Source organism: Neofelis nebulosa, chromosome 9 (genome assembly GCF_028018385.1).
Source record: "Neofelis nebulosa isolate mNeoNeb1 chromosome 9, mNeoNeb1.pri, whole genome shotgun sequence".
In the NCBI taxonomy this organism is placed as follows: Eukaryota; Metazoa; Chordata; class Mammalia; order Carnivora; family Felidae; genus Neofelis; species Neofelis nebulosa.
Window position 1 is genome coordinate 130,619,963 of NC_080790.1, and position 23,954 is coordinate 130,643,916.

General features: G+C 56.5%; 1 protein-coding gene across 5 annotated transcripts in view; it reads left to right on the forward strand.

Annotated features, from left to right (window-relative positions):
* BCAS4 (breast carcinoma amplified sequence 4) overlaps positions 1-23,954 on the forward strand; it is a 60,432-nt gene that overhangs the window by 21,919 nt on the left and 14,559 nt on the right. Inside the window, exons 3-5 of one of the 5 annotated variants that reach the window (XM_058685959.1) lie at positions 3,315-3,416; positions 11,590-11,724; positions 13,842-13,966. In XM_058685959.1, coding sequence (XP_058541942.1) covers positions 3,315-3,416; positions 11,590-11,724; positions 13,842-13,966 — 362 coding nt within the window. Of the gene's footprint in view, positions 1-3,314; positions 3,417-11,589; positions 11,725-12,192; positions 12,510-13,841; positions 13,967-23,954 lie in introns of those variants that run through there. The other 4 variants (XM_058685960.1, XM_058685961.1, XM_058685958.1 and 1 more) reach the window with 4 other exon arrangements.

Genomic DNA, 23,954 nt, shown 5'->3' on the forward strand with positions numbered 1-23,954 from the left:
TGGCAGTTTTGAGGAGCCCTGGTCAGGTACTTTGTAGAAGGTCCCTCCATTTGGGTTTGTCCGGTGTTTTTCTTATGGTGAGATGGGGGTTGTGGGTTTCTAGAGAGAATCCACACAGGTGTGGTGCCTTCTCATCACATCGTGTCTGGGGCACGTGGCACCCACACGCCTAGCTGATGTCGCCATTTCTGCTTCCCCATCGTTTGTGGTGTTCATCTTGTGCTTTGGGTTATAGTCCGATATCATATTACGTGTTTTGTTGTCCACATTGTTCCAGATTTGACCATTCGTCTCTTTCAGGTTGGCTCCTGTGTTCCTTTGACATGCCCCATCCTTTGTCTTTTTTTTTTTTAATGTCTACTTTTGAGAGAGAGAGAGAGCAAGCGTGTGGTGGAGTGACAGAGAGAGAGGAGGACAGATGACCAGAAGCAGTCTCCTCGCTGACAGCACAGAGCCTGAGGCGGGGCTCGACCTCGTGAACCGTGAGATCATGACCTGAGCTGAAGTCGGCCGCTCAACCGACTGAGCCACCCAGGCGCCCCTGTCCTATATCTTCTTAAACACTCCCTTACAGGGGTGCCTGGCTGGCTTGGTCAGAGGAGCACCTAACTCATGATCTTGGGGTCGTGAGTTTGAGCCCCTCACGGGGCATAGAGATTACTTAATAAAAATAAGTTTAAATAAATAAATACTCCCTTACATTCTGGCACTAGAAGATTCTCCAGGCACTATGTTTTCCCTGCCCCAGCCCTAGAAACAGCCATTTCTCCTAGGAAAGTTGGAAATTAAGTCATATATTAAAAAACTTGGGGTGCCTGGGTGACTCAGTCAGTTAAGTGCGTGGCTTCTGCTCAGGTCATGATCTTGAGGTTCGTGGGTTTGAGCCCCACGTCGGGCTTTGTGCTGACAGCTCGGAGCCTGGAGCCTGCTTCGGGTTCTGTGTCTCCCTCTCTCTCTGCCCCTCCCCCCCTACTCATGCTCTCTCAAAAATGAATAAACGTTAAAAAAATTTAAAAAGGGGCACCTGGGTGGCTCAGTCGGTTAAGCGTCCGACTTCGGCTCAGGTCATGATCTCGCGGTCCGTGGGTTCGAGCCCCGCGTGGGGCTCCGTGCTGACAGCTCAGAGCCTGGCTTTGCTTCGGGTTCTGTGTCTCCCTCTCTCTCTCCCCTTCCCCTGCCCACGCTCTTTCTCTCAAAAATAAACAAACATTTAAAAACTTAAAAAACAAAAAACAAAACTCACTCTGTGGGCCACATCCAGGCATAGCTGGTGTTGTTTCATCTCCAGAACATTCTTTGAAGGGAAGAACCTGTGTGGTACCCATTTTATAGATAGGGAAACCGAGGCACAGGGAGGTCAGGGCAGAGACTGAGGCCACATGCCACCCTCTCGGGGCCCATGTGTGCCCTCGTGGGGTCAGGGCATGTGGGGCAGGAGGATACCCAGGACAGTGGGCTTGGAGCCAGGCACCCAAGCAGCACGGCGGCAGCGCTGTGACCAGAGAAGGAGAAGCAGGAGGGGACAGCTTGGTCTGGGACGTTCGGGGAACGGGGTAGCGTCTGAGACCTGGGGCAGGGAGGGTGGTGTCAGCCCGCAGGGCGGTGGGAGCGGGTTCCGGGAGGACCACAGGCGGGTCTCGTGTATTTGGGTAGAAAGGCGAACAGATGCGGTTTTCAGATCATGTTTAACATGAAAACTTTGTGCTGAGCTGTCTCCCTGCATCAGTTGTCTGTTGCTGCTTAACCCGGGTCCCGAGACGTGGTGATGTGAAACGACGGCCTTCCCCACCTGGCAGCACCTGTGGGTCGGGAGTGTGTGTGGCCCCGCCAGGTGGCTCGGTGGCCCTTGCCGCACAGGCTGCCCACGGGGTGTCGGCTGGGGCCGCTCTCGTCTCGAGGTTCAGCCGGGGCAGGACCGCATCCGGCCCAGTCGGCGGGGGTGTGCCTCGGTTCCCCACTGGCAGGTGCCGGAGGCTGCCCTCCGTCCCCAGCCGCGTGGGCCTCTCTGTCGCCTCAGTTAACTGGTGGCTGAGAAGGCAGGTGAGGAAGGTGGGGGGGGAGAGGGAGCGTGCACGAGCGAGCCAATGAGAGAGAGAGAGAGAACAAACTGGAATGACAGTCCTCTGTGTGACCCTGTCCCCAGAGCGTCATCTCTCCTTTTGGCCGAGTCCCTTTCGTTAGAAGCGAATCGCCAGGGCCAGTTCACGGTCCCGGGGGGCGGGGGGTGGGTCACGCAGCGGCTGTGCAGGAGGCAGCGGTCACTGGGGAGGGTGTCAGGAGCCGCCTGTACGAACCCTGCCAAGCACCCTGCCGGACGGTCTGTCCTCACCGCCTGCCAAGGAAGCCGGAGCCACTGTCACTGCTTTGCCATCCAGATAAGCAAAGGAGGGCTCAGAGAGGTGCAGTGACTCGCCCGAGGTCACACAGCTCAGACTCCGGCCTGAGTCCAGCCTCTAGGGCGCCCGCTGGTGTTCCCCGACTTCTCTCACACTCCAGCTCCAGCCTGGCCTCGGAGCTTAGCTGAAGACGCAGATTCCCGGCTGACCCCAGGCAGACTAAACCAGACATGGAGGGGCCTGGGAATCAGCATTGGACAGGTTGCCGTGGGGGATCCCGATGCTCCCTGGAGTCTGAGAGCAGCTCCCGCATCGTAAGGACATGATAACACGGAGATGACGTGTGTCTCTCTCTCTCTCTCTCACACAGTGACGGGTTAGGCGTGGTCTTTGGCTCTTGAGGACAAAAACAGAGGCAGAGGTGTCCGATTTCAGGGATCACGGGAGAGGTGTGGCTTCATTAAAGGTCATAGCCACGTTGGGAGCCCTTCCAAGCAGAAGAAATTGAAAATTAAATGAGATGGTGTGCGGGAAGTGCTTAGCGCGGTGTCTGCATATGGGAAGCACTTGGGAGCTGTGGTTTCTATTCACGTTATTAATGAATGTTAATGATCATTAACTTGTTGGTATTATTAATTTCAGGGCAGTGAAAATGTGACTTACCCGACTTGGGTTTGGAGAAGAGATTTTGGGTCTTTCCCTTTGCTCCAGTTGAGTGGTTTAGAAAACAGATCTTATTTTGGGACTGGTGTTGGCAGCTGTTTGTGGGGGAAACGGCAGTAAACGATACATGGGTCGGTCTGGGTCCCCACTCAGGACTCTGGGTTCTGGGTTGTCCCCGGGTCTGTCCTTGTGCAGGATGCCGCTCGACATCGTGGCCATCTGCGAGGTCCCTGCAGACCCTGGGCGACCCCGGAGGCAGGCCGGAGGCCAGGGTAACGGGGCAGAGGGCCTGACGAGCTGTTCTGTTTCTTGCAGATCAGGAGCGACACTTCACAGATCTTGGAGGAAAACATCCCACTCCTTAAGGCCAAAGTGACAGAAATGCGTGGCATCTATGCCAAAGTGGACCAGCTAGAGGTGTGTCTGAGATGATGAGCTTTCTTTGTGAGACCTGTGGGCCTGTTCTGGTTCCTTCCTCCTCTCTTCCAAAGTGCTGATTGGGCCTCCAGAGCGTCGGGTGTTAGACCCAGTACAGGGGGTTGGTGGCGAAAGAGGGCGTACTTACACGGTATTGTAAAAGCTGTGACAAATATGAATTCATATAAAGTACCCCACTTAAAAGTCCAGGTATGGGGCGCCTGGGTGGCTCAGTTGGTTAAGTGTCCGACTTCAGCTCAGGTCATGATCTGACGGTTTGTGGGTTCAAGCCCTGCGTTGGGCTTTCGCTGCCCCTCCCCCACTCATTCTCTCTCTCTCTCTCTCTCTCTCTCTCTCTCTCTCTCTCTCTCAATAAATGAATAAACATTAAAAAAAATTTAAAAATCAGACTTTTTGAAAAAGGTTTTTTAATTTATTTTGAGAGAGAGAGTGGGGGGGAGGGGTAGAGAAAGAGGGAGAGAGAGAGGATCCCAAGCACTGTCAGCACAGAGCCCCATATAGGGCTCGAACATACGAACCGTGAGATCGTGACCTGAGCCGAAGCCGGACGCTTAACAAACTGAGCCACCCAGGCGCCCCTGAAGTACACGCATCTTCCGTGTATAGTTCAGTGAATTTTTACACACATAAACTCCCATGTGAGGACGACCCAAATTGAGAAGGAGAACGTTTCTAAGCCCCGGGCTGTAATTTTGTAGAGCCGGGTGGCACCTGCCCCTCAGACAAGGCCCGTGTTCTCCAGCATACCGCAATCCCCACCACGCCCTACTGCCTCACTGCTGACTTCCCTCACCTGCCTTGTTCCCGTGTGAGCACCAGGCTAAGCGCATCGTAGCTCATTTTTCTCCTCGCTGCACGATACCCTCACTGTCCCATTTCCCAGAGGAAGAGCATAAACTCCAAGAGGTAAGCAGCGTTCCCAGGGTCACACAGCTCATTCCCTGAAGCTGGGACCTCAGCCTGCGTCCCCTGGAGCCCAAGCTCTTACCCGTACCGGGGCCCTCAGCTTGGGATCCTGGCTCCTTACACAGCGAAAGCCCGGGAGGCTTGAGGGAGCTTGCAATTAAATAGCGGTCACCTGGACGGAGGGGACGTGAGCCGCTCCGAGCCACGGAGGAAGGGAGCACGGCAGTCACCACTAGAGCTGGCAGAGTTAACATTCTTGTCAGCAGAGAATGAGGCAGGAATATAATTAAAACTTTGCCCTTGGAATCGCTGATTCATTTGAATTTTATTCCACACGTTTGACCGAGGAAAGAAAGAAAATGGGAAGGTTTGGAGCCCTGGCCCAGCTCTCAAGCCCAGCGCTTCCCTTAACAGTCAGCCCACTGAGACTTACTGAGGGCCTACTGTGTGCGCTGCGGGACTCTCACGGGGAGAAAGGCGGGTGCAGCCCGCGGCCGTGTTCCAGCAGGAGGGGCCCGGCCGCAAAGCGCTCCCACAGTGGTTCCCGGTGGCCACCATAACACATGCCCACAAACTTAGGGGCATCAAACGACATGGGTTTATATCTTACAGCTCCTGATGTTGCAAGTCCCAATGTGTCTTATAGGCTAAAACTTGAGGTGTTAGCGGGGCTGGTTCCTTCTGGAGGCTCTGGGGGGGCCTTTTCCACCTTCCAGAAGCTGCCCGCATTCCTTGGCTTGTGGCCTCTACCTCCACATCCGCCCTACCTGTAGCGCCTTCCAGTCTCTCTTACGCTCTGACCCTCCTGCTCCCCTCTGACAAGGACCCTGTAGTCCCCCGGGTCACCCAGCATCATCTCCCCGTCCTCAGTCCCATCTGCAGAGTCCTTCTTGCCCCTATAATATCTTCGCAGGTTCTGGGAATGAGGGTGTGCCCTCTCTGGGGGCCGTTTTCCTGCTGACCACAGTGGCCGAGGGAAGGAGGCAGGTGCTCTGGAGGAAGGTGCTGCCCGAGGAGTGGAAAGAGCCCCTGGAGGAAGAATGGAAGGGGTGATGTTAGGTGGAGGGGGGACGGGCAGGGGGGACAGCTCGGGCAGAGGCTCAGAGGCAGGACGGAGTTGAGCTCGGGGGCAGGAGGGAGATGGGGACGCTGGAAGGATCCCGGGATGGCCTGATGATGGGAACGTGACCAGAGTGGGGCTGGAGAAATCGGGCAGCAAGAGCCCTGTTGTCAGGATTTTGGCCTCTTCATCCCAAGTGATGGGGAGCCACTGATGAGACAGGATAGTCCCCACGGCAGGGTGTTGGTGCTGTTGACGCTTCGGGCCTGACATTCTCTGTTGTGGGGCATCCTGTGACGTAGCAGCGTCCGGGTCTCCACCCACGAGATAGCAGTCCCCCTCAACCCTGGCTCTAGAGTCCTACTGCCTGGGTTCGGATCCTGATGCTGTCTCTTTCCTTGTGTGACCCCCTGGCAAATTCCAAGTCTCTGCTCCCCTGTAAAATGGAGTGACAGTAGTGAGGTTCCTGAACCCAAATCTTTTTTTCTTTTCTTTCTTTCTTTTTTTTTTTTTTTTTTTTTTTTTTTTTTTTTTTTTTTAGCATTTTTAATTTATTTTTGGGAGGCAGAGAGACAGAGCATGAGTGGGACAGGAGCAGACAGAGAGGGAGACACAGAAGCCAAAGCAGGCTCCAAGCTCTGAGCTGTCAGTCCAGAGCCCGACGTGGGGCTCGAACTCACAAGCAGTGAGATCATGACCTGAGCTGAAGTCTGCCGCTTAACCGACTGAGCCACCCAGCTGCCCCCTTGAACCCAAATCTTACCAGTATTTACTTGGCCAACATTATTTGCACGCTCATTATGAGCTACCCTGAGATATGGGTATGAGCGTCCTGGTCCCCTGCTAGTGGCCTGTGGGGGTGCTGGGTGAGGACCTGGGCTGGATGAGATAGGTTGGCTGTGTCAGCACCTGCAAAGCAGGGGCCTGGCCAGACCTGTAAGAGAGACCCGCTTCCTGGGGGTCTCTTCACACGAAGGACTGAGAAATGAAGGAGTAAGCCTGGTGGGGGGGTGGACAGCTTGTGCAGATGTCCCAAGGCTGCAAAGACCAAGGCCTTTCAGGCAGTTGTGGGTGGTGTAGATAGAGCTCAAGGTTAGGGGTGGGCACAGACTGACCGTGTTGGGCCGAGTCGTGGAGTTTGGACCCCGTGGTGAGAACGACAGGACCCTTCAAAAGTGATTGCAAATACTATACTATTATTCCCTCCCCAACCCCAAGAAAATCCAAAAAGACTTTTCTTGAAGCGTTCCATTCACAACCCATGGAACACCGAACACGTGCTAAGAACTGAGTGTATTTACATGGTTGTGCAATCATCACCACTACCTGATTCCAGGAAGTTTTCATCGTCCCCCGAAGAAACTCTGTAACCACCAGCAGCCACGCCCCAGCCCCAGCCCCTGGCGGCCACACATCCACTTTCTGGCTCTATGGATCTGCCTCTTCTGGATGTTTCACACTAACGGTATTATACAGCCTGTGGCTACAATGCCTGGCTTATTTCACTCAGGATGATGTTTCGGGGGTTCATCCAGGCCGTAATATGTGTCTGATCTTCGTTCCTTTTTTTGGCTGAATAATATTCTAGTGTATGGATGGACACGCCACATTTCGTCTATCCTTCATCGGTTGATGGGTACTTGGGTCATTTCCCCTTTTTGGCTCTTATGAATAATGCTACTGTGAACACGCACGTCTGTGTTTTTGTGTGAATCTGTATTTTCATTCCTCTCGGGTGGAAACCTAGGAGTGGAAATGCTAGGTCATACCAGAACTCTTTTGGGGAACTGCCAGACGTGTTCCAAAGTGACGTGACTACGGCATTTTACGCTCGCACCAGCAATTACTACGAGTTTTAGATGGAAATGGCACACTCAGATGCCGGCAGGATCCGGGGCTGTACTGAGTGACCGGGTGCTACACGACCAACCCCAAGGCCCCCTCCCCCATTCCTTCCAACAGCTGCAGCTGAGAAGCACCCGTCCCCTTCAGTGGGCTAGGATCACCAGGCTGCCACAATCCCCACTCTGCCCTAGAGTCTCCCCAATGTTGAGGCTGAGTGGCATTTGCCTCGTATCAGCCTCCCCTGGGCTGTTGCTTTCCTTAGAGTAGAGGTATTTCTCTGTAACTGGGTCTCTGTTAAAAGGAGGAAACACTGAGCTAGTCCAGGGGGGTCTTGGACGAGAAGCTGGTGCGAAAATACATATTTCCCACTATGAAGTGTGTGCTTTAGGAGCTTATGAGAACCTGATGTGCATTGGACCGGGACAGGTAGATTCCAGAGCCATGTGGCCCCGGCCCCAGAACTGCCCCTTGGGTAGCTCTGTCACCCTCCAGAATCTGTTTCTTCCTCTGTAAGTTGGGAATATGTCTTCCCTCCTGGCAGTCATCGTGGAGCATTAGGCCAGCAGCTGGCACTAGGTCCCTGAGGTGCTCGGTGAAGCCCAGCACTGTTCTGCTGGCTGTTGCCACAGACTGAGGGGTGAGCGTATCCGGGACGGCTGCTCGCTGTCAGGGCCTCCCGGGGTGCCCAGGACCACCCTGCTCTCAAATCAGTGCCACCTGCCAGGAGGGGCTTGGGGACCACAGGGTGACCTCTCAGCGAAGCACTTGGGCCTTTCTTAGTTTTGGTAATAAAAACTAGCACACACAGGGCACCAGGGACTCGAAGTGCTTTCCTCGGGAGAAGGCGCTCCAGCCCACGGCCGCCCCGGAGGACAATCCCGTTATTCGTCCCACCCGACCGAGAAAGCAGGGGAAGCACAGAGAGGTGGGGTGATCTGCCCACGGTCACACAGCTAGGGAGCGGCAGAGTGGGGGTTGCAGAAGTCTGCTCCTGAGTGCTCCCCAGAGCCAAATGTTGGCACCTCTCTGCAGACAGTGCTCCGGTCTGAAGCGGGGACCTTTTGCCCGAAGCGACCATACACGTCAGTACTGACCAATATGTTTTAAAACAAAACAATGGGGCTTTCCTCTCTCCCCCCTCCCTCCCTCCCTCATGCTAGTAAAAGTAGTATATTTTCACGTAGGGAAGGTTACATAGGGGGCGCCTGGGTGGCTCAGTCGGTTAAGCGTTCGACTTCAGCTCAGGTCATGATCTTGCAGTTCGTGGGTTCAAACCCCATGTCGGGCTCTGTGCTGGCCAGCAAGCACCCTGGAGCCTGCTTCAGATTCTGTGTCTCCCTCCCTCTTTGCCCCTCCCCCACTCGTCCTCTGTCTCTCTCTCTCTCAAAAATAAATAGACCTAAAAAAATTTTTTTAATAAATAAAAAAAAAGACTATGTACGAGTCCCCCCTATTCCCGAGACGCAGCCACCAGAGTGGTCACCATCCTGTCCCCCAGCCCCATCCGCTCTGGTGGCTGCATCTCTCCTGGTCTCCCCGAACCAGGTCTCTCCCGGGCTGCCCTTGGCTGGCATTTCCGACCTGCGAGAGTGCATTCCTCAGCTCCCCCCCAGACTGGAGGGAACAGGGGGTGCGTACAGTTGGAATCGGCTGGCGGACAGGGACTGCGGGGCCGTCTTCCGTGTTTTACAAGTAGCTGTGCCGCCCAGGGAGGCCTCGGAGCCCAAGGGCCGGAGCCCTGGTCAGGGGAAGCCTCCTGGCCCCATGGCCCCTTGTCTTCTGTCCCCCCCCCCCCAATCTGATGTGGCTTATTCGGCCTTTCAGCTGCCAGAACCCTGGGGCCACAGTGGAGCAATGATGTGGTGTCTTTTTGCTACGGATGTTCCCACTTGTGCATGGATTCTCAGGCACCTGCCGTCCAGGGGAACCCCGTGCAGCCCACCAGGTTCCGGTCTTGGCCTTGTGAATAACACTGACTCAGCACCTTTTCCTTCGGAACCTACGTTCTGGAGGCAGTGGACGAGAAGTTTGGAGGGCGAGGAGGGCTAAGGAGACAGGGAAAGCAGGAGTCTCCACGGTGATGGGGGCTGCGTTAGATTAGGCGGCCGGGGAAGGCCTCTCTCTGGAGGGGACTGTCAGTCCAGGCCCTGAAAGCTGGGCGATGTTCACCCCATCAAGAACAGAGAGCAGGGCCTGGCCTGGAGACAGCAGGTGGAAGGGTCCTGTGGTGAGTGGGGCCTGGCATTTCCAGGGAACCCGAAGGAGGGGAGGCCAGTGTGAGGAGGAGAGGGCAGGGCCGGATGGTGGGCACCCTGTAGGCAGTGGGGGGCCATGAACTTCCTTCCAGTGGAGGGAGGCTCCCTCCTAGTCTCCTTCCTCTTCCTGGCGAGAGAAGATCTCTGCTAGCCTACTGCGGGAGCGAGGGAGGCCCACAGAGGTGTGGTTCGTCTGACGTGGCTCTGGAGTCGCTTCCTTTGGTGGCCTTCGCCTTCTGTGCTCGCGACACGCGAACATGCCCGCGCACTCGAATACACGTGCGTATAAACACACAAGCTCACATGAGCACAGGCACACGAACACGCTTAAATACACGCACGCATGAACACGCACACACGTGAGTGCGGGAACACCCGTGTGCTGGGTGAAGGGAAAGGTGAAGATACACCACAGGCTGCAGATGAGCAGGTTCGACGTGTCTGCGCCTGCACGGAATTTTTTTTTTTTTTAATTGGGAATTATTGCTAACATGGGTAAAAACTCAAGGCTTTTCATAAAATCTGCAGTTTTTTTTCTTTTCGAAATGATACCTGACGTTTATTGAGCTCAGTATGTGCTAAGTAAGCACTCACCTGCTTAGCAAGGTTGGTATTATTCGTATTCCATATAGGAATATCATCATTATTATCATTTACTAGATAAGGAAATTGAGGCTTGTAGAAAGTTGCATACAGCTTGATTCGAATCCAGAGAGTCTGACCCAGGTTCTCTCTCTCTCTCTCTTTTTTTTTCTTTCTTTCTTTCTTTCTTTTTTTTTTTTTTTTTTTTTTTGAAACTGGGTATTTTGCATCAAAGGCCTGGAGCAGAGCAGCCTCTGTGGGCCTGGACCCTGCATTCCGGGTCACCCCAGTCTCCACGCAGCCCTCTTTACCTGCTTGTCACCTGTCTGCCCCTTAGCAAGCAGCCTCTGAGTTTGAGACTCTCTGATGTTCACTAACTATTAAAGTGAGTGTTTTGGCAATTTTTTTTTTAATGTTTATTTATTTTTGAGAGAGAGAGCACGAGCTGGAGAGGGACAGAGAGAGAGAGAGACACAGAATCCCAAGCAGGCTCCAGGCTCCGAGCTGTCAGCACAGAACCCGACGTGGGGCTCAAACTCACAAGCTGTGAGATCTTGACCTGAGCTGAAGTTGGACGCTTAACCGACTGAGCCACTCGGGTGCCCCCATTTTGGCAATTTCTAAAAATACCTGTTTTTAGGGGCACCTGGCGGTTCCAGTCAGTTAAGTGTCCAACTTTGGCTCAGGTTATGATCTCACAGCTCATGAGTTCCAGCCCCACATCGGGCTCTGTGCTGACAGCTCGGAGCCTGGAGCCTACTTGGGATTCTGTGCCTCCCTCTCTCTCTGCCCCTCCTGCCCTATGCTGTGTCTCTGTGTCTCTGTCTCTCTCTCTCTCTCTGTCAAAAATAAACATTAAAAAAAAATTTTTTTAGGGGCGCCTGGGTGGCTCAGTCAGTTGGGCGTCCGACTTTGGCTCAGGTCATGATCTCACGGTTTGTGGGTTCGAGCCCCACGTTGGGCTCTATGCTGACAGCTTGGGGCCTGGAGCCTGCTTTGGATTCTGTGTCTCTCTCTCTCTTTGCCCCTACCCCGCTCAAGCTCTGTCTCTCTCAAAAATAAATAAACATTAAAAATATCTTTAATAAAAGTTTTTTAAGGAGCAGAACTGGATTCTAATCTAAACCCTGTTTTTAATTAAGAAGGCTTTGCAGTCTGACGGATGTGCACCCGAGTCCCTTCTCCTCCACCCACTGGCTGTGTGACTTTGGTTAGGTGACCTAACCTCTCTGAACCTCGGTTTCCCTCCTCTGCAAAATAGAGGCTAAAACCAGGGTCCCTATGGGGAGAAGGTGAGAGGTCACAAGTAGAGGCCCCGCGAGGCCCCCCCGTGGGGCCGTTACTGTTATCGTCAGGGTGTCTGAAGGTGCCCCCGCTGAGCAGGCCCTGCCTGGCGTCCTCAGGAGCCCACAGGGCAGCGGTGATGGAGGGCCGGGTGTCTACGCAAACCGTGCTCCAGTCCGTGGCCAGTGTGGCATCCCCGTCTGTCTCTTCTCTCCACTAGGCCTTCGTCAAGATGGTTGGGCACCACGTCTCCTTCCTGGAGGCCCACGTGCTTCAGGCCGAGCGGGACCATGGGGCCTTCTCGCAGGCTCTGCGGAGGTGGCTGGGCTCCTCAGGGCTGCCCTCCTTCAGGAATGTGAGTATCTCCCCGCCTCCCACCTCCTCCCAGACCCCAGAGAGCGGAGAGGGGCTCAGGAAGTGGGAGTTCAAAGGGCATGTCTCACTCGCACAGACAGGAAACGGTGTCTGGCTGGCAGGCCCAGGTGGCTGGAGTATCTCCGTCCCTCCCTGGGGCGCCTCTTCTCGCTCTGAGCTTGGATCTTCAGTGCTGTGGCCGCTTGTGTATTCACCCACCATTTATTTATTGAGCGCCTGCTGTTTGCTGAGCACTGTGGTCCATCTGGGGTTACCGAAGTGAGCAGGGACAGCCCCTTCCCTCCTGTCCTGTCCTTGCACACATAAGGACGTGCTCAGGGTGACATTCAGAATTCAGGGTGGGTCCTTCTGGAGGCACGAGTCGGCCTCAAGTCGACCAGAGGGGCTGGGGGCTGTGGAGGTCTGGGGACGGAGGGCCAGCCTGCATGTGGCCCTTTGTGACTTACAGAGGCCTCTCCTCTCCACATCTCTGCTTTTCCGGAATCCTCCTTACGACCCCAAAGGAGGGATCATTGTATCCCTTTTGCTGATGGAAAAACTGAGGCCAGACTGATCCTGCAGTGGAGACCTTCAATGTTTAAAACACAGCCGTCTTCTCAACTTATCTGCTGGTCACCCGGTCCAGGGGACACTGGACAACGTCCGGAGACATTTTGGTTGTAACTAGATGTGAAGGGTGCTGTTGGCATCTGGTGATTACGCACCAGGGATGCCGCTGAACACCCTACAGTGTGCAGGACAGCCCCGCTTCCCCCCCCCCCCCGCCCCCCGCCACCACGGCAGGAGATTCTCTAGTTTGAGAAACCCCGCCTCTAGTTTGAGAACGCCCCGTGTTCGATAATTGCAGCGACGGTTTCTTCCAGGTCTGTTCGAAGTGCTTTGTGTGCTGGGTTATGTGGCATCTCATTCCCATGCCAGGCTTTGGAGGAGGGACCTTTATACCACCTCCATTCTACAGATGGGAAGGATGAGGCTCAGTGGGGTGAAGGGACTCGCCCAAGGCCACACGACCTGGTGTGACGAGGCTGGGGTGGACCCTGGTCGGCCCCTCTCTGAGGCCTCGCCCTTTACAGCTCAGCCAGCCACCCTGTCCTGCCCCCCCCAGGGGTTTCTCACTGTTCCTTGGGTCTGCCCGGGAAGCCCCCCCCTCCCTCCCACGCCTCTGTCTGCTGCCTGCCTGCGTATTTCCACTGTGTTTACTGCGTGCCAGGCGCTGCACTGGGCATTTCGTACACGTTGATTCATTTACCTTTCCCAAACGTCGTGTGCCCTGGGCATCAGCGTTATTCCGATTTGATAGGAAGGGGGATGGAGACTTGGTAGATTTCAGGGGTTGCGGTCTTATCGCCCACGGACAGAATGGAGCAGGTGAACTCGTTCTATTTGGCCAGGCAGTGTTATTTGAACAGTGTGCCTTGGGATGCCTGGCTGGCCTTCGCTGTCTAGTCCCTGCCAGGACCCCACTGCTCCGTCTTCTTTTACACCTGCCCGAGGCATGTGCTTCCACGTGAGTGACTTGCCCAAGGCCAGTAACAGCTAGACAATGGCCTCACCTGTCTCATGGTCTAGAAACTCCTATTGATCCTTCAGAGGCTAAGTTAATGCCACCTCTTCTCAGAAGCCCTCCAGGGTTGCCCCATCTCCAGAGAAATGCTGTCTTTCTGCTTTCCAACAATGATGAAGTCAGGAGCTGTTTGTTTTTTGTTTTTGTTTTTTTTTTTTCCTCTCCCTTGAGATATGATGACCGTTCCTGGGTAAACAGGAACCCCCAGTCGCCCCCAGGAACCTCCAGAGCACCCAGTGCTCTGCCCACTGAGGGCTTAGAAGCACATCGGGGGAGGAAGATCAGAGGACCGTGGCTGCCCCTGGCCCCCAGCAAGTATCCTAACAGTGGGACCTGTCGGGCCCTTGGTCTTTGCACTTTCCAGTCTTTCTCTGTGCTCTGCAGTTGTCCCCATGTGGTCGGCACTAGTGTCCCCATTTAGAGGCAGAGACCAGGTCTCAGAGATGGTGAGTCGTGCGTCTGAGTTCAGTGCTGGGGTTGGAGCTCAGGCCTGCAGGCCCCTGAAACTGGGGTTCCCCTGCCCCCTCCCGCAGCAGGATCCCACCTGGGTGTGGCTGGGCATGCCGGAACCTGCACCCTCTCATCTCTACCAGACTCGGGAGGGCCCCAGGCCTGCCTGTGGTGACCTGTTCCAGGAAGTGCATCCCAGCCAGCCGTGGTGAGTCATTCAGCAACCCAGCATATCAATCTTGGCCCCAGGAGGGCTTTGTCTGGGGCAGGTGGTGCAGGCGAGGGTGTGCACACGTGTGTGTATGTGCACCTGCACCCAGGGTGTGAGCTGGAGGAGTCCTTCTAGAATAATGGTCGTTGCAACTCACGCTGGAGCCCTGACTCGGCACCAGACGTCCCGCCCTGTGAGGTGGTCGGGTCGTTGTCCCTATTTTACAGATGAGGAAACTGAGGCACCAAAGAGTCGAATTGCTTGTTCACCCGGAAGGTGGTGAAGCTGGGATTCAGATCTGTGAGGCCTGGGCCCATTGGGTCACCACTTGGCCCCGCGCCCTTTCTGTGCCCCGCTCTGCCGCTGGAACCTCCATCTGGGGGGTGGGGGTTCTCCTAGAGCGTCAGGATGGGTTCCCCCAAAGCCACTCAGCTGGGCTCAAGCCCGTTCCCCTCGGTGTCTGTCTCAGGTGCACACTTCCCTCAGTGAGCGTACAAGAGGCCTCCTCCTCCCCAGCCCCCGCCAGCCCCCAATTCCATCTCCCGCCCTCACCCGCCCGCCTCACGACTCTGAGGGCCCCCGAGGGTCCCCGAGGGCCCCGTGGAGTGAAGAGTGGGGCAGAGGTATTTGGGTCTCACTTGGCCCCGTGGAAATGCTGACAAGGGGTCCTTTCCCTGTGGGGTGAGCCTCCTACCCCTCCCCTGAAAGCCCAGCACCCATCACTGCCCCCCATGACCCTTCCGGAGTCAAGGAGGGATGGCGGCCCCCCCCATGGGGCCCAGGAGGGAGGGCCCTCTGCTTTCAGCCTGGAGCTGGGCAGGGGCCTTTGGGGGTGTGTTTCCCACCCTTCCTGCCATTCCATTAGCTGGAGTGGGATTCCTGGGGAGGGCAGGGGGGGCACGGAGAGAAAACCGGTCCTTGTTTTTATTAACTTGGCCAGCCCCACCTGCCCTCCATCCTGCCCTCCTCCCTCTCTCTCCTTCCTCGGTTTGCGTGTGTCGGGGGAGGCCCGACGAGGGTGCAGGGCAGCTGGGCTGGGGTCTCCCAGCGCGTCGGGAGCAGGGCCAGGAAACAGTCCCCCCACCCCTGTGCCCAGCACCAGGGGCCTAGACCTGCCCCCTGCCCGTGTGACTTGTTGCTGGCTCGGCCGGGGCTGGCTGAGGGCACCCGGGCGTGCCAGCCTGCGGGTACCACCTCCATCACGAGCCCCTGAACCCCAGGCCTTTTACCTCTGACCCAAGCTGCCGGGGGGGGGGCGGGGGGCGGGCAGGCAGTCCGTCCACAGACTGAGGGGAGGGCTGACTGGTGCCCCGGGCCTTCCGTGCCCAGGTACAAAAACGTACACGGTCCGTGCTCCGATTTTAATGCTAATGCACATGTTTCTATGGTCCACGGTCCTTCTCTTCATCCTGCGCTACGTGAACGTTTTCCATTAGACCTTTACGTGGATTCTTACAGCGTTCCAAGATTCTGCCTTGTGGATTTGAAGCAAGCCTCGCGCCTCTCTTCCCCTGTAGCTGAGCCCCATCTCTGGCATCTTTTGGCCGCGGGTCCGTGGGCGAGTCGCTGTAAGCCCCGGGCCGCTCAGCTGCTGGTTCGCGGACACGGGCGTGATCACAAAAGCTCCGCTCGCTGGGAAGCTGGCTTGGGTTTGATGCGAAGGGACGAGGGCCTCCACCGAAGCAGTGAGAATGGAAAGGACGAGGAAGACTGTCCGAAGGAGGGTTCTGTGGGCATTGGCGGATCTGCAAAGCCAGCGCTGCCTATAAATAATGGAGTGATTCAGGACAGACCGCCTCCTCATCCAGGGGGGCGCAGGTATCGTGGGGATGGTGACACAGAGCCGGCCCTGCAGCGGCGTGCACCATTCTCCCCCTCCCCAGGCCCCGCAAGGCCGGAGAGCTGCTTTTAGCCCCGTTGTAAAGGCGAGCAAACTAAGGCACAGAGAGGGTAAGTAACTTACCCAAGGTTACACAGCTGGGCATCAGGATACGAGCCCACTTTCTTAACTCTGTCCCCTCTTGCCTTTAGAGCACACCGTGATCTCTTCCCCCAGCATGCTTGTGTCTAGGGGGAAGAGATCACAGTGACCAAATCCTAAGAAAATTCAGTATATAGTTGCCTCGAAAGGGGACCCCGGCTTGCTCTGAGGGAGTCAAGGATGGCCTCTGAGGAAGGGCCATGTAGGCTGGGGCCTGGATGGGGAGTAAGTCAGTCTGAAGACAGGAGAAAGGGTGCTCCTGGCAGAAGGCACCGTGGGCCCAAAGGCCTCGGAAGGGGCCACACGCAGTGCCGAGCAGCGGTCAGAAGTGCGGTGCGGGTCGGCTGAATGGACAAAGCGGGGAGTTGGGGGACATGAGGTCAGGGCCAGATTAGACAGGGTCTCAGGCCACACAGAGGAGTTTCACATTATTCTGAGGGCAATGGGGAGCCATGGAAGGCTTCACAGCAGGGGAGTGTCATGGTAAGCCTGCTTCACTCGGAGAACTGCCAGGGCTCCTCCTCTGCCCTGAGCGAGGGCTGGCATCCAGGGTCAGCACTGTCTTGTTGAGACCTGGATGTGAGAATTGAGTGGGGCGAAGGGTGCCCTCCAAGCTCTCGGCTTCAGTTGGTAGGGGGAGCGTCCTCAGCCTAGAAACGTCACATGTGGTGCCCTGAGCGCCCCGATCTTTGCCTCCCCCACAATCAGAAGGGAGAACAGAGGCTCCGGGTGGGGGACCCAGGCCTCCTGGATGAGTGTCTGGGTTCCAGAGACCACGCCCGAGGACGTGGCTGTCAGCCCAGGTCGGCACACAGGGCCTCCGAAGGGCAAGGGAGACCACGTCGCGTGTCGCTGTTGTCCCCTCGGCCTGGGCCCGGTCGCACGGGGCCCAGTGGCCACCCCTGGTGTTCTGCTGACCGCACCGGGCCTCGCTCTTCTGCGCCTGTGCCCGGAGGCACAGAACCGCCTCACTCATTTGTTTGTTTGGTTTTCTGCCGAGCCGAAACATCTTGCTCACGTGGCGTCATTCCGATTAAGTTTCCGATGGATAAGAGTGCGATGCTTTCCAAGGAAATCTCTTGGGCTAATGGCAGAACCGCTTGGGGCCTGACGCCCACACAGAGCCGGGCTGCCCGGTTACATTGCGGCCTGGCCCGGCCTAGCCTGCCCGGCCCACCTCTTCGCCCGACAGATGCCCGCCGGGCGAGCCAGTAGTGTAAAGGAGAGTGTCCGCCGGGTGTGGGCCAGTAAGGAAGGGTGGGAAGGGAGATACATGCACGGGAACGAAGTGGTGGCCGAACGTGGCCGTCGAGAGTCTTACATGAGCCTTCTGACGTCAAAAAGTCAGTAAGTCATTCTTGTAAGTGTTGAGCGCTGGGGGGAAACGTGCTGCAGCTGTGAGTTGTGCCCTGCGTGCTCCCAGCTCTGGGTTTTAGGCTGATGGCCTGTACCCCACAGACGTCACCTCTCCAGGGGCTTCTGGCAGCAGGGAAGAGCGAGGAGGCATCCTCTTTGCCTCTTTGCACCAGCCCCTGCAAGGACCCTTCAGCCTTTTCGTAGTGGCGTGTCCGCTCTCGCTCTGACGATCACGGTTCTATTGAGCACGTATATGAAGGGCTTTCTGTCTCTTGTCGCCGCTTCCCCATAACAAGCCTGGAGGTGGCTGTAGTTATTCCGGTTCGTGGGGAAGGGACCGGAGGTTCCGAGGGGTCTATTTACTTGCCCAGGGTCACGGAGCTTAAGTGGTAAAGCAAGGATCTAGTCCAGCTTTGACCTTGTTCAGCGCGTCTCTCCCCTTGCTCTGTGCTCCTGCTAAGGGCGCAGACCTCAGCCTCAATGGTCATGGTTGCACACTGAAGGTCCTTAGGTCAAATGTGCCCTACCCACGGAGGGTCTTCGCCCCACTTGGGGTGTGCGTGTCTGTGTGCGTGTGTGTTCAGTTGGAATTAGTTGCCAGCCTTTTTATTTTTTTAAGTGTATTTATTTATTTTTTTGAGAGCGATAGAGAGCGAGTGGGGGAGGTACAGAGAGGGAGACAGAATCTGAAGCAGGATCTGCACTGGCAGCACGGAGCCCAGAGTAGGGCTCGAACTCATGAACCTCGAAATCATGACCTGAGCTGAAACCAAGAGTCAGACGCTTAACCGACGGAGCCCCCCAGGCGCCCTGCAGTTGCCAGCATTTAAAAAACTAATTTCACATAAGGATCCGTACTTTTTTTCTCTCGAGAAAGCAGAGGTCTGGGCTCCTGGGAAGCGTTCCTGCCACACCACCGTCGTCGGCCGGAGTTGCCCACACTCAGCACCTGCCTCTGGGCGTTTGGTCTTCCAACCCAGGTGGAGCACATAGTAGGTGTTCAGTAAATATGAATCAGTGGGTGCCCGTAAGGCTTCCGTGGCCCCTGACGGCCTCCCCAGATTTCTCTGGAGGCCGTCTCCAGGCAGTGGAGAGCCCCAGGAAGAGTGTCCTGGCCTGCCCCTCTCCCCTGCAGCTCCCCTGCAGCTTGGGGCCGCCTCTGGGACTTTCAAGAAGGTAAGGGAGATTGTGGGCGGAGCAGCCCTGCCCAGGCTGGCCTGTAGGAGTCAGCAGTGCCAGGCTCGGTGTCTCCTCCCCTCCCCGCTCACCCTATGCACCACCCCCCAGCTCCCTCCCCACCCAGGCCTGTAGAGGGAGGGAGGCTCTGCCTGGCTGGGGCACCTCCCCCTCCCTCTGCCCAATCCCCCTGGAGGGGTGACTCTCGGAAGGAGGCAAGGCTTGGCTGGGGCTTTATCTGGCAGTGGAGGCCGAGCCAGGCACCAACACAAAGGAGGCAGAGGAGATTCCAAGGCTCCTTCTCCGGAGCCCCGAACTGGCTTCTTCTTCTCCTTCTGCCCTTCATCCCTTTCGGTAGAAACGCAACATGAGCAGTTGGCAAATATTAACGCAACAGTGGAGGGCTGAGTGGCGCTTGGTCCCCAGCCCCCCTGCTCACCCCCCCACCACCACACCAAACTGGCCCTGTGAGTTACACACTCACGCGGTCATGGATTTGTTTGACTCCAGATATTTGGTGGCCTGTGTGCTGGGGAGGGACAGAGGGCTCTGAGCAGGCTGGTTTGCGAACCCGTTTTTTTTTTTTTTTTTTTTTTTAAGCATTGCATTCTTGTTGAGATTTTGAAGTTGACCAAGAAAGTTCCTTTCAACAAGAAGGGGCTTCTGTTTCGGGGGGACTGTTTGCTGAAGCCTATGTGGGAGCATTCCAACTTCTCCGTGGTCGGTGGGACACAGTCCCCCCTCCCCAGCAACACAGCCACCAACTTTGGCATCCACTCCCCGCATCCCTGTGACCGCAGCGTCCCCATCCATCGGCTGGTGGATGCTGTGCCCTTTGCATATGCTGGTCCCCTGCCTAGAATACCCTTCCTGTACCCTGCCTGATAATGTTTATTCATTGCTCAAGGCCATGTTGAATGTTACCACCTCTGGGAAGCTGCCTGAATGCCCCCAGGCAACGTTCCTCTGAACTTCCCTTGTCTGTTCTCCTGTTGGCACAGCACCTTGGGGTGCTGTGTTTTTTTGTGTTGTTTCCCCGAGACTGAGAGTTTTTCTTCCCCAAGACTGAGAGTTTCTCAGGGCTGGGGACTGTCTTGTCTTTGACTTAGTAGCAGCCCGAGCCCTCTGGGCTCTTCATTGGACCAGCAAAAGCTAGCACTTTACCTGCCCTGGCTGGGCTCACCTGTTCATACGTACTGTTACCGTTTCCCCTTGACAGATGAGGAAACTGAGGCTTAAGAAAGCTAGAACGTCTTGACTTAGCCAGGGGTTGGTTCATTTGAATTCGACCCCATGTTCTTCGTGCTCCAAGGGTCAAAATCCAAACACTGGAATCAGGTTGCCCCAAGTGAGGCTCTGGGGCCGGGCAGAGACGGCCAACTGAGGAGGCAGGCGCCCTCAACTCCAGCCAGGAACAGAGGCTCAGAGTGGCCTGACCTTGGTCTTTTTTCAAAAAGAGAGGTTGGGAGTAAAGACTTATGTGAAATCAATTGATTTTGGAAATAAATCTGAGACTCCAAAGAAATCTCGGGGGATCTATTGGCCCACAGGCCTCCACAAGCCTGGCCAGGGGTGGGGTCCGAGCCTGTTTACTGAAGGAGTCGGACTGTCCCCCTCCAGGTAACCCTTCATAGATTCTGCCTTCCCAGTTCCCATCCCCCCCGCCCCCCCAGAGTGTAGGCCAAACTCCCGTGGTTCTTGGAGGGGGCAGTTGAGAGCATGGGTTCAGATCAGGGTTTCACAACCTTAGCACTACTGACACGTGGGGCCAGATCGTTCTTTGCAGCCGGACGGTCCTGTGCATCATACGATGGTATCTGGTCCCTGGTCTCTGCCCACCAGATGCCTCCAGTCAGGACCATCATTAAAGTCCAGAAATTACAAAAGTCCCTGGATGCAAAATTGCCCTGGGTTAGGAACCACTGGCCCAGATGAACGACCGTCCTCAGAACCGATGATCGTGTGTGGGACACATCATTGCCTTTGCCTTTGCGTGTCTCCTATAAATACGGACAATCCCCAAATGTTTAAAAACACATGAAAACATGGGTTCTAGAGCCCAAGAGCCGCGGGTTTGTGCCTTGATGGAGTTGCTTACTAGCCCCGTGGCCTTGGAACGGGGTCTCAACTTTCCTGCCTGTGAAATGGGGTAGCGGTGCTCGAACCCCGTGGAATCAGCGTGCGGGATTCCCTCTGCCCTTGGCAAACTTGTGTCAGGCACCGACTGTGACGTGAGGAGGAGCCGGGTTTCCTGAGGACTTTCTGCACGGCGGGTCCCGTGCTGGGTGCCCTGGACTGAACTCGGTACTCGTTTCCTCAGTTCCTGCTTGCCGTGGGCAGGCGGGCTGCCATCACTGGCCCGTGTTAGAGAAGGGCCGCTGGGGCAGGGAGAGGTGAGGTCGCTTGCCCGTGGTCAGGGAAGAGAGCGGCCCGGGTGGCCACAGCTGTCTGGAGCGCGTTCGGGGCGGCCTGCTGCCCCCGGAGATCGGGATTCGTGTGTGGCACTCAGCAGCTGCTCTGAGCATGGGCTGTGGGGATCCGTTTTGTAGAAACTTCCCTTGGAGCGGCCGAGGGTTCCGCCCGCACCCCCACGAGCTTGTGCGGAGCCGCTGCCCGTCCCACCAGCGGGAGTTGAATGGGGCAGCTCGCTCTGCCCCGGGGCCCCTGTCCCACCTGGGCCAGCCTCCCCCTGCTCGTGCCAGGACCACCCCCGGCCTGGCCGAGGTGGCGGCTCGGAGCAGGACTCCCGGGCACAGGTCTTGCCTGAGGACATGTCCCAGGTGAGGCTGGGCCATCGGGGGACACAGGCACCGGGGGCATCTGGGGTCCCCCCTCTGAGTCCCCACCCCTTTCAACACACTGGGGGCCGCACTGGCTGCCACGTGGAGATGTCAGCCCGTCAGGCTCTGTGTCCATCTGGACCCCCCTCTCCGAATTGTTCATCTCTCTGCTTGCCTCTCTCCATGCGTCTCTGTGCCTCTGTCTCCTGCGTCTCTCCTTGGCTCGCACACAAGGCACAACGCCTCGCCATGCCCCCTGCCCCCATTCCCTGTCACCTCTTCCCCCACCCAGGGGTCTCCCCAGGACCCCACCCTCCTCAGATGGAGAGAGGTGCGGAGCGGAGGGACCACGAGGTCTGAATCTGCTTCTGCGTCCGCTGGCTGGGCTGCACCGCGGACGTCCCCTGCTGTTCTTGGGGACATAAGCACACCCAGGGGGAGTCCTGCAGTGGCGCGTGGTGCGGGGGGAGCCGTCGGTAATAACAGCTGTGAACTGAGCCCCACAGTCTCCCCAGAAAGTAGAGCTCCCAGGCAGGTGCTCTTAGCAGGTGGATCTGAGGAGGGCTGCGTGCCTCGGGCTCCGGCACGTGACCGGAAAGGAAAGAGAGGTCAGGGGAGTGGCGTGGCCGTGGGCGAGGCCCGGCTGGCAGAGGGCGGGCAGGTTCTGAGGGACGTGACGAGTGCAGGGCAGCCCTTCGTTAGCACAGGCACCTGTGTGACGCCCGCAGCCGGGGTTGGGGCTTCTGCAGGAAGCGTGACCCCTTTGATGCCTAAGGAGCCCGGGAGGCTCTTGAACTTGGCTCTGTTCACGGCCAAGGAAACAGAGGGAAAATAAAGCACGTCCCATTAAGCAGTAAATTCATCCAGGTGCCTGTTCTGGCTGATACCATTGCACCTAGTGATGCGGCCAGACCTAAAGTCAAGGCCAAAGTTCCCGTTACTTGGAGAGTCCTAATAATTAACCTGGAGCCTCAGGCAGAGGGGGTAATTCCGGCGTTCGAACGCGATGAGGAGCCGGAGCAGGGAGGGAGCTCGTTCCAGGCCGGACATCGTTGAGCACCGGAGGGGAGGTGCCCGCCGGGACCTGGGTTGGGGATCTTGGCGCTGTGGCCCTGGCACCAGCTCTTCTCGTCCTGTGTCTGGAAGCTTCTTAGCTGGTGTGGACCAGGCTCCAGAGGCCTCGGGCGATACCCCAAGGAGTGTGTGTGGGGGAGAGCGGGGGGAAAGGAGCGGCTCGGATGGCATCAGTCACTGGTTCGAGAGAAGTGGGAGACCACGCCGGGGGCTGCTGCTGGGGCTGGCTGCCAGAGCATTTGTGCCTGGTGTGGCCTCCTGCAACTTGTCACTGGCCAGCAGGCGTCCACTGAGTATTCTCTGAGCCAGCTGCCTCGGTCGATAAAGGAGCCATGCCTTTTAGTGGCTGGAGGATGTCCTGGCACTTACAATTTTTGAGGCTCCTTGTTATTAAAAATCAAGCAGTGCCCAGAATTGGCTCCCACAACTGTGATTTAGTTTAAACGTTCGTGTTTTGAAACTGAAATGCATTTAATGCTAAAAGTGCAAAGTTACGAAATTGTACGCTTGGGCTCTTTGTAAGCTACTGACGGTGTTTAAAAAGAATATGAATTCAGGGGGCCATAATAATAATGAAATTAGCCGGCATTCAGTGAGCACTTGGTATTTTCTAAGCACTTTGCAGTTCTATGGGCATAACACCCCCTGAAGTAAGAAACTGTCGTTAGTCCTGTTCACCAGGTGAGAAAACTGAGGCACAGAGAGGTTAAGTAACTTGGCTAAGATCACACAGCTAGGGAGGGGGGACCACTGCCGTCTGAGAGATGTAGGAATGGGCAGCTTCCTGTGCTAGATGGAGGGACCTGCTTTCAGTGCTGGCAGCCCCAAGTGGGGCTTCGGAGGGCATGTCACAGTGCAGATCCAAAGCCCTTTGTGACCCCCCCCCCTCCACTCACACCCCCACTCCCCAGGCAGCATGAGCCACTTTGGAGGAAATGGGCCCCTTAGATGGTAGGAAGCCCCTTAGGCTTGGCCCATAGGTCCCCCGGAGGCCCCAGAAAGTGAACTCGGCCTCCACCCAAACTGTTTGTTTTCTCGAAAGCATGTTGGGGGTGGCCAGCATGGTCAGCCTGCGAGGTATTCTCCCGGGCTTCTTTCCCTCATACCTTGGGCTCTTCCTCCTGAAGACAGCCCCGCCCATCCCCCCTCTGTGCTGAGGTCCACCCTGGCCTCTTCCTCCCCCACATTCCCTGTAAGTCCTCCTTGGCTGCACCAGGACCCCAGTCCCTGGGCCGGGCTTAACTCCTTTGATGCCAAATCTCCATGGGCCTCCCCTCCGTTCTTTTGGTCATCCATACATTCACGTATTTGTTCGTTCATCCAGCAAATACTTACCCACCGATACTTACCCACCGACCTGGATGAGCTGTTCGCTATTTTGTATCCTTGGAACCCATGGAGAACAGAAAATATTCCTGCCACCTGGCAGGTGACAGTCTAGTGTGCCCCGGGGGAGATGGAAAAGTGAAGAAGCACAGGGAGATGGGTGTCTGAGGGTAGGATGTGGTCAGGGAGGTGGCTGGTTCGCTGAAGGAGGTAGACAGGGCGTGCGCAGGGGTCCTGGGCGGCTGTGGGAGCAGCGAGACCTGAGTGGGCAGCCTGTTGGAAGTCGGAGGTG